General features: G+C 56.9%; 1 protein-coding gene across 2 annotated transcripts in view; it reads left to right on the top strand.

The window, feature by feature from the left end:
* Positions 1 to 73: 73 nt before the first annotated feature.
* PGF (placental growth factor) overlaps positions 74 to 9974 on the top strand; it is a 12936-nt gene continuing 3035 nt past the window's right edge. The window contains exons 1-6 of one of the 2 annotated variants that reach the window (XM_006925451.3): positions 74 to 525; positions 1738 to 1780; positions 6061 to 6257; positions 7073 to 7149; positions 9251 to 9280; positions 9389 to 9451. In XM_006925451.3, the coding sequence (XP_006925513.1) occupies positions 451 to 525; positions 1738 to 1780; positions 6061 to 6257; positions 7073 to 7149; positions 9251 to 9280; positions 9389 to 9451 (485 nt within the window). In that variant the 5' untranslated portion in view covers positions 74 to 450. The remainder of the gene's footprint in view (positions 526 to 1737; positions 1781 to 6060; positions 6258 to 7072; positions 7150 to 9250; positions 9281 to 9388; positions 9452 to 9974) is intronic. The other variant, XM_015599620.2, reaches the window with a different exon arrangement.

Genomic DNA, 9974 nt, shown 5'->3' with positions numbered 1-9974 from the left:
CCCTGCGATCCGAGCGAGAACCTAGTCCGCGGTGGGCGGGGCCGGCCCGGAGCCCCGCCCCATTCACGGCCCCTGAAACCGAGCGCCTACAAGCCCCAGTCCCAGAAGGGAACTGCTGTCTGAGCAGGAAACCTCATCTTCACTGGCCAGCCGGGAGAGGAACTGGGGTCGCGCCGGGCGCCCGACGGACCCTCCCCGGGGACGAGCCTGCCCCACTCCGCCCCGCCCCGCCGGCCGCTCCGTATCAGGTTCTCCAGCCACAGCCTTACCTGAATCACCAGGGCTTCCAGAGGATGCTCCTGCCACCAGCGGAGACCTCGGGGCAGCAGTGAAGGGGGCATCCATCTCCGCCCCCCATTCAGCTCCTCTCCTCCTAGTCCAGGGGCTCCCCCAGAGGGACGAGCATGGTGGTTTTCCGTTGGAGCCCCCTGGCTTGGGACGTCTGAGAAGATGCCTGCTATGAGACTATTCACTTGCTTCCTACAGCTTCTGGCCGGGCTGGCGCTTCCTGCTGTGCCCCCTCAGGTAAGACCCACCCTCACCTCCCAGCCTGGCTCCCCTGATCTTCCCATCCTTGACACTCGAAGCCGGGCGCTCTGAAATCCCCTGACCCACTCCGGGGAGCGGCCCCTCCAAGGATGTCCACACATTTCTCAGGAGCCAGGGTGGACCACATCGTCTGGGAGGAGACCTCAGGCTGGGCTGTCCCAGACTCCAGCTCTGGGGTCTGTCTTGGCGGGGGCAGGGAAGCCACAGGGAAGGGAAGGAGGTTTCCTGTCTGGCCCCTGGAGCTCCAGTGGCTTTGCTAAAAGCATCTCTTCACTAATCCCAGGCCGGTCCCTGGCCTTGTGGTCAGGGTCGAGGCCTGTGACCAAGCAGACGCCCCCAGGACCTCTGACCTGGCCCGATGGAGGTGAAGCCCATAGAAGACGCCATTGGTGGGGAGGCTGGGCCCTGCCCCCACTAGGGCTCCAGACTGAGCGCAGGGCTTGGGGTGGGCTGGGGGCAAGACAAGAGGTCCTGCTGTGCCTTCTTTCCCTGGTGGGCAGCGGAGGTCCTGAGTGCAGGGCCTGGGGAAGTGAGCAGGGCCCTTTTCCCAGGAGCGGGGTGAGTCTGGCCAGGAGCCAGCTTCGGCAGTGAAATCCTGACAAAGCCAATGAGCTGCCTTCCCACTGCGCTGTGTCACTGCCTTGGGAGTCCCCAGCCTCAGCCCAGGAGTGGGTAGGCTGGACAGTCCCCTGAGGTAGAAAAACCTTATCACCCGCCACCCTCCTGCCTGCTGCAGGGCTGGTTAGAGGTGTAACGTTACCGGCAGCACCAGCTCATGGCGCCACCGGCTCCAGCCCCTTGGCTCCCACTGGTTGATCACCACCCCCTGGGCTCTGGCACCCAGCCAAGGCGGGCTGCACAGAGCCCAGCAGGGCTGGCCTGGTGGCTGGATAAGAGGGAGACCCCAAGGGATTGCAAGATCTTTGGGACACAGAAGACAAGGGGTCTTCAAAAACCTCCAGCCTCCCACCCTTTCCGAATGAGGAAACTGAGGCCAGAGTGAGGACTGGAGCCCACCTAGAATCCAGTGAGGTTTTAGTTGCACCTGGAAAGAGACAGCTCAGCTCTGAGAAAGGGCAGAGAGTGTGCGCAGTGGGTAGGAAGGAGCTCAGGGGGGCCTCTACACTCTTGCCAACAGCACAGAGGCCCAAAGTGGTCCCCCTCATCTCTGTACCTTTCTGTCCACAGCAATTGGCCTTGTCTGCTGGGAACAGTTCATCAGAGATGGAAGGTAAGCCTGGATTGGTGCGCATGCTCGCCAAGCCCTTTCCTCCCAAGCCTCTGCAGAGGATGGGAAAGAACTGGTGTGAAGAGTAATTGCAGGATGATATTAAGTTGGGGAGAATCTGCAAGCCGGCGGATGCCCTGGCTGACAAAGTTGGCAGGGCTTGAGAAATCCCCGCATTGTGACCCAGAGGCCTATAGAGGTATATTCCCAGGCCAGGGTCACACAGTGCCCAGAGAGCAGAGCTGGAACTAGTATACCCAGGGTTGGCCTAGTTGGTTCAGGGCCCCTTCCCAGCATGATGTCAGGGGGCAGATGGGGTATTGGAGGGCAGTGTGGGCAGTGAGTGCCAGGGGCCAGACTGGGGAGCTGGAAGCTGGATGCAGTGGGCAAACCATCAAGAGAATCAGGGAGGGGCGAGGGGACCTTCCAAGCAGTCAGCCCTGGCGGAGCTGCAGGGATCTGACCAGGCCTTTCCATTGATTACAAACAGACAGAACATGAGTCGCGCCCTCCCTGGCCTCTCCACTCCCCATCCCGGGTTGCATCAAGAGAGAATCTTCAAAGGGCGAACTGTTTGCCAAAGAGACATACATGCAGAAGGCAGGAGGCCCATGCCAGGAACCCTGCCTTGCCTCTCCCTCCCTGCAGCAAGGCCACACACCACTGCTGAGGCTTCCCACGGAGCCGCAGGAGAGGGAGCATGTAGGGACGTGCATAGGCACACGCGTGATAACCAGTGTGAGCTAGGAACACCCTCCCTCTGCTGGCCTGCCTGCATAGTAGGCAGCCTCTCCTGGGCCTGGCCATGCTTGCATACCTGAATCCAAGACCCCTTGGGCACTGAGCAGATGGGGAAGGTAGCAGACCTTGAGTTCATTGACATTCTTGCCCTCCTCCTGATGTGCTGTCTGGGACTGGCACAATATTATGCTCTCTGAGATTTGGAGAGGGACCTGTCATCAACTCCACCCCGTGGCCTTTTTGATGCTTTTAGTGTATTTCAGGCAATAGTACCAAAGAAGTCTGAGCCTCAGTTTCCTCATCTGTAAAATGGGAGCAGTCAACTACATGATATCTAAGGTTCTTTTTCTAAGATCGTAGGATTCTCTGACTCCATGGAAGAGACACGGGAGTATATGTCTTCCAGGGCCAGGGTAAGGAGGCTTGGAAGTATCAATTCATCCTAATAACTAGGGAGCCTGTGTTGTGGCCAGGGGAAGTCCCATGAGCTTTGGACCTCAGATATCAAAATCTGAAAATGTCATCCCCACCTCTGCTAACACCAGACAAGAGACAGCATGCTCTGTACTTTGCAGCTATGGATGACGATTTTTACTACTACCATCATGGTAACAGCACTGGACATTTACTATAATTCTGTGCTGACCACAGGCTGTGAACTAGGAAGGCCTTTGTATTCTCCACATTTTATAGATGAAGAACCTGAGGCTCAGAGAGGCCCTTGGAATTGCCTAAAGCCTCAGACACCCCTCAGTGTCCACAGCTTATGGCTGAGCAGACACGAGCAGATTGTCCCTTGCGGCAGCTGGCTGTGTGCCCCAGTGACTATGGAGAGGACACCTGCCAGGCTAGGGCTCATGGCCAGCAGCTCTGCCCAGCCCTGTGGCCCCTCCCCAGTGGCCTCCCCAGGAGCTTACTCTCAGGATTAAACATGTCCCTTCTTGGGTCTCCTCGGTCCCGGTCCCGAGTAGTAGGCAGCTGGAGCCAGGTAGGAGGCTCTCCCACAGGGCCGACGAGAGAGACGAGAGCTCGCCTGTGGTCTGGGAGCAGCCTCCCGCTGCTCTCACCCCCACCCCTGCCTCTGGAGCAGGTCTGGGGCCAGAGGAAGTGCTCTCAGGAGCAGCTGAGCAGAGCTCTTTCCTGAGGGGCTCAGCCCACATCTGGGAGTGGTCACCGCTCTCTCAGTCAGCGGGCCCCTCACCCAGTCCCCTTTGTTTCTCCCACACATGCAGACAGCGGCCTCCAGGGATGGATTGCCCTCTTTCCTGGTGGCTGCCAGGTAAAGCAGTCCCAGCTTACCTCCTTCTCAGACTTTCCCCAGCACAATCTGCCCTGGCAGCCCGGAAAGTGGTGGGTTTCAGGGCCCCGAAGCCTGCGCCCTGTTGACACAGTCTGTACGGTGGGGTGTGGGGGCGAGGAAAGGAAATCCCTTCTTTTGCCGCCAAGGCAGAGCCGGCTCTGCTTAACCTGGCTGGGGCCCCGACAGCCCAGCTGGAATGGGTGTGTGTTTGCAGAATGTTAGAGGTTTGGGGGACTCTTTCTCTGTGGCTGTCCCCCTCCTTGATGGCTGGTCCCAGGGCAGTAGCTGGAACCTTCCACGGCACTTTGGCGGCTGGCTATTCCTCTGCTGTTATTTGTGCTTTCCAAGGCAGAGATTAAACATTTAGAGTTACATAGTACGCATGAAGATTTTAGACTAAACATGTATTCATGGAGTTACGATAGGGAGGAGCCCCTCTGACTTGTACTGCAAAGGTCAGCTTCCCCGGGGCTTCGGGGCTGCCTATGGTGAGAGGGGTTTGTTTCCCACTTGGGGTCCAGGGAGAGCTTCCTAGTGGCCTGGAGAGGTAGGATCAGGGGAGGCATCTGGTCTTTCTCCCAACCCTAGGCCCAGCCCTAGTACCTCCTAAGCAGACAGGGCAGAATGGAGCAGCAGACGCCCAGATAAGCACGGTTTATTGCTTCCGTGGCCTCCTCGGCCAGCTCCACGTGGACACACTGCCTCTTGGGTATTTTCCACCAGCTTGCAGCCTTTCCCCAGGGCCTCTGCTAGGGCTGAAGTTTATTTTTCCTCTGAGATTACCCTGAGACTCACGTCCTCATAGGCTCAGTGCAATGGACTGTGGCCCCTCTGCCTCCGAGGAAGGGCCATGGAAGGAAGTGAGGGGCTGCTAGGAGAGCCACTGCTCTAGGGCAGAGGCTTCAGAGCCCCCAGGTGACCCAGCTTCCATGTCTTCTCCCACCATCAGGTATAGGACGGGATGACCCACAGCTGGAGATATTTCTCCACCCACGGTATCAAGGCTAGGCTGGGTTATGTGTACAAAATCACAGACCGTCTGTCAGAGCTGGGAGAGACCTTAGCAATCATCTATTCCCAACCTGCCTCTTTTTCCCTAGCTGAGGAAACTGATATACCCAGAAAGATTAAGTGACCTTCCCAAGGTCACATGGCCAGTGCAGGGCCAGGACTAGAAGCCAGGTCTCCTGGCTCTGGCTCCTCACTTCCTGTGAGCCACTGTTGGGGGTCAAGTCCCAGGCCTTCCCTGGAAGGAGCAGCATCTTTTGAGAGATTCCAGATCAGCCCCCAAAAGCTCCTAGTCATGACCACCATGACATCGTGGGGGCCAGGGACGTCCCTGATAATCCTCAGTGAACTATCATCTAATCATTCAGTAATTACTTAGCCTGTGTTTACTGGGTGCTTGGGTCCCTGTCCTCACAGAGCCTCGACTTGGTTGTAAAGGAGATAAAAGCCACCAGCGACTGAGATAAGACAAGCCCTCGGGGACTAGTTATGCTCAAAGGAGGAACATCTGTTCATACTAGAAAAGTTGGAGAAGGCTTTGGAGAGGAGGCGGGAAGTGGACCTTGAGAAACGGGTGGTCAGCTTTATTTGGTTAGAAATGAGAAGGAGAGGGGGCGGGGAGCATAGCCCAAAGGTGGAAATTATGGTGCTGTGGTGGGGTTTGGTGCAAGGGCTGGTCCCCAGTCCCCACTAAAATGGGGAGTGGGGATGGAGTGCATTGCTGGCCGTGGTCTTGGCTGCCTGGCAGCGGAGCTGGCCCAGAGTGGGGCAGAAGATCAGCTCTAGGGGGAAGGCTAACCCTCCCCGCGAGACTCTGTAAGCCAATCTCACAGAATTTGCAGAACTCACTGTTTCCTGCAAATTCTTTAAGACCGAGGAAGCACTGGGCCAGGCCTGAGAAAGACCCAGCGGGCCTGGGTTGCTGCCAGGGCATGCTTCTCGAAGCTCCAAGGCAGATGTGGGTACCTGAGTTGAGAATAGAGCAGAGAGCTCAGGACCCTGAGGAATTCCATTCCACTGAGATTTCTGTCCGGCTGATGACCTAAGGGTCCAGCAGTTTTCCCAGACAGATCCCATCAGTTCAGATGGAGGAAGCTCGGATAAGCCGGGGGCTTCCTGGAGAAGGAGGTGTGGGCTAAACTTGGAAGGCTCTGCAGGGCCTAGGGAGCCAGGACTGGGGCTTCAAGCAGCAGGCCCCTCCTGTGCTGACTCGGCTGACTGTGCCCCTTCCTAGTGGTGCCCTTCCAGGAAGTGTGGGGCCGCAGCTACTGCCGGGCGCTGGAGCGGCTGGTGGACATCGTGTCGGAGTACCCCAGTGAGGTGGAGCATATGTTTAGCCCATCCTGCGTCTCCCTGCTGCGCTGTACCGGCTGCTGTGGCGATGAGAACCTGCACTGTGTGCCGGCGGAGATGGCCAATGTCACCATGCAGGTAGGGAGGGTCTCCTCCTCATGTCCCGCCTGCCCCATCATCCATACCTGTCTCAGAGGGCCACAGAACCTGCCAACTACAAGGGATCTGGAGAGGAGAGGAGGCAGGCCAAGGTCACAGGACTGCAATGGGCCCCCAGGCCTGGGTTCTTACCGCTTTTTGAGCCCCTGTCCCAGCTTTGAGCCCACTCACCTCCTCTCTTATCAGCTTTCCCAGGCTCTAGCTTAGCCCTACTCCAGAGCTCAGGGTATCTGGTTGAGGTTAGAAAAGACATCTGCTTAGATTCAAGAAGTCCCTGTTTATACCAGTAGCATTTAGTGCTCTAAGCTTTGCTTTCACATACACCCCCCCGCACCACCCCCCATACATTCAATGGTTTATTGAGCACTTACTAGGTAATACCAAGTAAGTTTTGTGTTAGGCATAAATGCTACCTCAACAGTCAATTCTTGAGGGCAAGTGTTACTCCCATTTCACAGATGAGGAACTTGAGGTTCAAAGATGTTCTTTCTCTTGCTCAGCAGGTGGAAGAGCCAAGATTTGAACATAGGTCTCTCTGAGTCCAGAGCATGGGCCCCCTTCCTACACTGTTGCTATGTGGGTGGCCCTGGGTAGGGAGGGACAGGGGTCTCCCTCAGATTCGCATGCAGGTGGGAGGGCTGTTTGCCCCACACTCAAAGCAGAAAGAGGGCATGTAGTCCAAAGGCTGATGGGAAACAGGGAGTCTGGTCCTCCCCACAAGGAGAGGGTGAGAGAGTGTTGGAAATCCATGGGCCACCCCCCAATCCAGGCATCCAACCTTTCTCTCCCTGCAGCTCCTGAAGATCCGCTCTGGGTACCGGCCCTCCTACGTGGAGCTGACATTCTCTCAGCATGTGCGCTGTGAGTGCAGGTAGGTCCTGAGGGTGTGGCAGGGACGGGCCGTGTACTTGGCATCCTCAGACAAATCGTTGCCCATCGCTGCTGCAGGTGATACTTCCTTCCCGGCTGGGGGAGACCAGGGAAATCAGGGACCAGTGGCAGCTGCATTTTGTCTCCTCATCAGCTGGTTTTTGCCTGGAGAGGTAGTCTCAGCAGAGGCTTGCAGGTGCTCAGGGCACACCATCCCCTGTCCCCACCACCACTGAGATGGGAGACAGCTGCCACCGTCCTGGAAGAGGCACCTGAGGCAAGGACATTGCAAGCCTGGGCTTCGTTCTGGGCCAGGCTGCGGCCTGTGGAAGGGGACAACTGGGCCGAAGAGCACAGGGAACGACAAACCCTGGTGGGAGGAAAAGAGCAGAACAAAGGAGGCCCTGAGATTTCTTTAAAATCATGCGCCACCTGGCAGAGCTTCTGACCAGCACCAGTCTGCTGTCCGTTCCCAGAATGCTCTGAACACTCGTTATAGGGAGGAGCAGGCCGGGCACTGCCAACCAGGCCCAAGGAAGAGACATGCTGAAGTGCTGTCTTGGTGCCCCTTGGGCCACGGATGGAGGCACCAGACCAGGTCCTGAGCTCTGTCCCGGGGCGGGAAGAGGGGGAAGGCCCACCGTTTATTGTGCCCCTCCTCCGTGCCTAGCCCCACACTAAGCACTTGATTGTGTTTTCTCATTTATTGTTCAAATGTTCACATTCTCATTCAAATGTTTCTCAATAAGCATTTATTGAGCACCTACTGTATGTCAGGCACTGTCCTAGATGCTTGGGATACAGTAGTGAGCATGACAGACAAGATCCCTGCTCTCACAACAACCCTAGGAGGTAGGTATAACTGTCGGCACCATTTTATAGATGAGAAAACTGAGTCTTGGTATGGTTACATGATTTGCCACAGCTTATAAGTAAACCCCAGCCGGTCTAACCCCTAAGCCTGTCCTTTTTCATGCTACCTCTCATGGCCATTGCCACGCTTTCCAGGAGCCCCCGTACTTCCCTGGGCTTGGCCTTGCCTAGCGCCCAGGTCTCTGGCCACCCCTCTTGGACCTGAGTCCAGGCTCCAGGCCCTCTTCACTATCCTACTGTTTGGGGCTCTGCTTCAGTTCGTTTCCTCCCATCCCTCTCAGCCAGGGCTTAGCCATATAACAATAGTTTGGTAATGAACCTTCCTGGGCACAGTGCAGGATGGCGACCTTTTGCCTTCCGCATCACCCTTGCCCTCACAGCCACTCTGTTGGGACAGGCAGACAAAGAGACTGAATCTCCAAAAGTGTCTTGGACTTGCCCAAGATGGCAGAGACATGACCAGGCAGTCCAAGGCCCTGGTATCCTGCCCTGTCTCCCAAGGGAGACAGCCCGCCTAGGGCAGCATTCCCTGGCCATGCTGCCCCATGCCCCTACCCCCGTTCCCAGGGAAGACTGAGGCCCTGTCACCTTCCAACGGGCTGGCCAACAGGGACACCTTTCTTCTCGCTTCTGGGCCAACAGCCACAGCTCCGGAGGCAGAGCCAGGACGTGCCTGGCGAATACGAGGCTGTGCTTATCTCCCCTCACTCCACCCCTCTCCCCCTCCTCCTGCTTTGCCTGCAGCGTCACACATCCCCGGCGCGGGGGTGGCAGTTGTGTCCTGACAAGCAGCCTTAGCTGGCAGCAGCCATCCTCCAGTCCGTGGCCTTGTCCCTCATTTACTGTCCTTAAGGAAACTCTGAGTGCAAGGACAAACCCTCCAAGGGCAGGCGGGAGCAAAGGAAGGAAGTGAACAGAGAAGGCAGCGGAGAACAGACTCACAGACCCCCAGATTTGATGCCAAGAAGCTGAGAAAGGCAGAAGGGTCTGCAGAGGGGCCCCAAGAGGGAATTCCTACCTCTCTTGCTGGAGTCACCAGAGTGTAGAGTGGGAGCTCAAGCCCAGAGACCGCTGACCATCTCTCCCTCATTAGCTCCATGCTACCCCCTAGTGGCTTTAGCACCAACTGCAGGACCAGGACTCCTGAGGAGAGGTATTGGGGTGGCCGCGAGCCCCTACTTACTGCTTTCCTGATTCTCCCCTACCCCTCTCTCTGTCTGTTTTTTCAGGCCTATGCGGGAGAAGATGAAGCCAGAAAGGTAAGTGGCCTGGCTGGGGCTCTGGACTATTCTCCAGCCTTCCCGCCCCTGTCCTTTATAGCATGGGGCCCCCAGCCGCTCTGTCCTGACGCTTTTGGCTTATTGCAGGAGGAGACCCAAGGGCAGGGGGAAGAGGAAGAGAGAGAAGCAGAGACCCACAGACTGCCACCTGTGAGTGTGAGGCGGGGGATCCCAGGGATGGCAAGGAGGCTGGGCCAGAGGGAAGCCCATGCCTGCAGGGGTCAGTGGTCGGGAAGGGAAAGCAAAGCCCAGTTCAGTTTTGGGAGCCAGAACAGGGAGCTGCACGTGGAAAGATTATAGAGCCCAGGAAGCGTCAGGGGGCCTTGATTCTTGTCCTGACTTAGCCCGAGTCTCTGTGTGGCCTCAAGCAAGTCATGTCTCCTCTCGGAGCCTAATTTTTCTCTCTGTGTAAAATGAGGGGTCAGGGGCCCACCAGGCATTTAGTCATTCTAGAAATATTTACCAAGTACTTACTGTGTGCCAGGTATACCAGTAAACAAAGCAACAAGATTCTTGCTCTTAAGTGCTTACCTTCTAGTGATGAAAAGTCCAACAGCTGAAAATGTATCCAGGGCTCGAGTAGTGACCCTAGTTGAGGGGGTAACCACTCACTGGCTCCCAGACCAGTATTTATGTGCCCCCTCCAGGGGGCCTTGGGGTCCAGGCTTCCTCT

This window comes from Pteropus alecto, unplaced genomic scaffold (genome assembly GCF_000325575.1).
Source record: "Pteropus alecto unplaced genomic scaffold, ASM32557v1 scaffold8, whole genome shotgun sequence".
Taxonomy (NCBI): domain Eukaryota; kingdom Metazoa; phylum Chordata; class Mammalia; order Chiroptera; family Pteropodidae; genus Pteropus; species Pteropus alecto.
The sequence above is the reverse complement of the archived record's forward strand: the minus strand, read 5'-3'. Positions and strand labels throughout refer to the sequence as shown.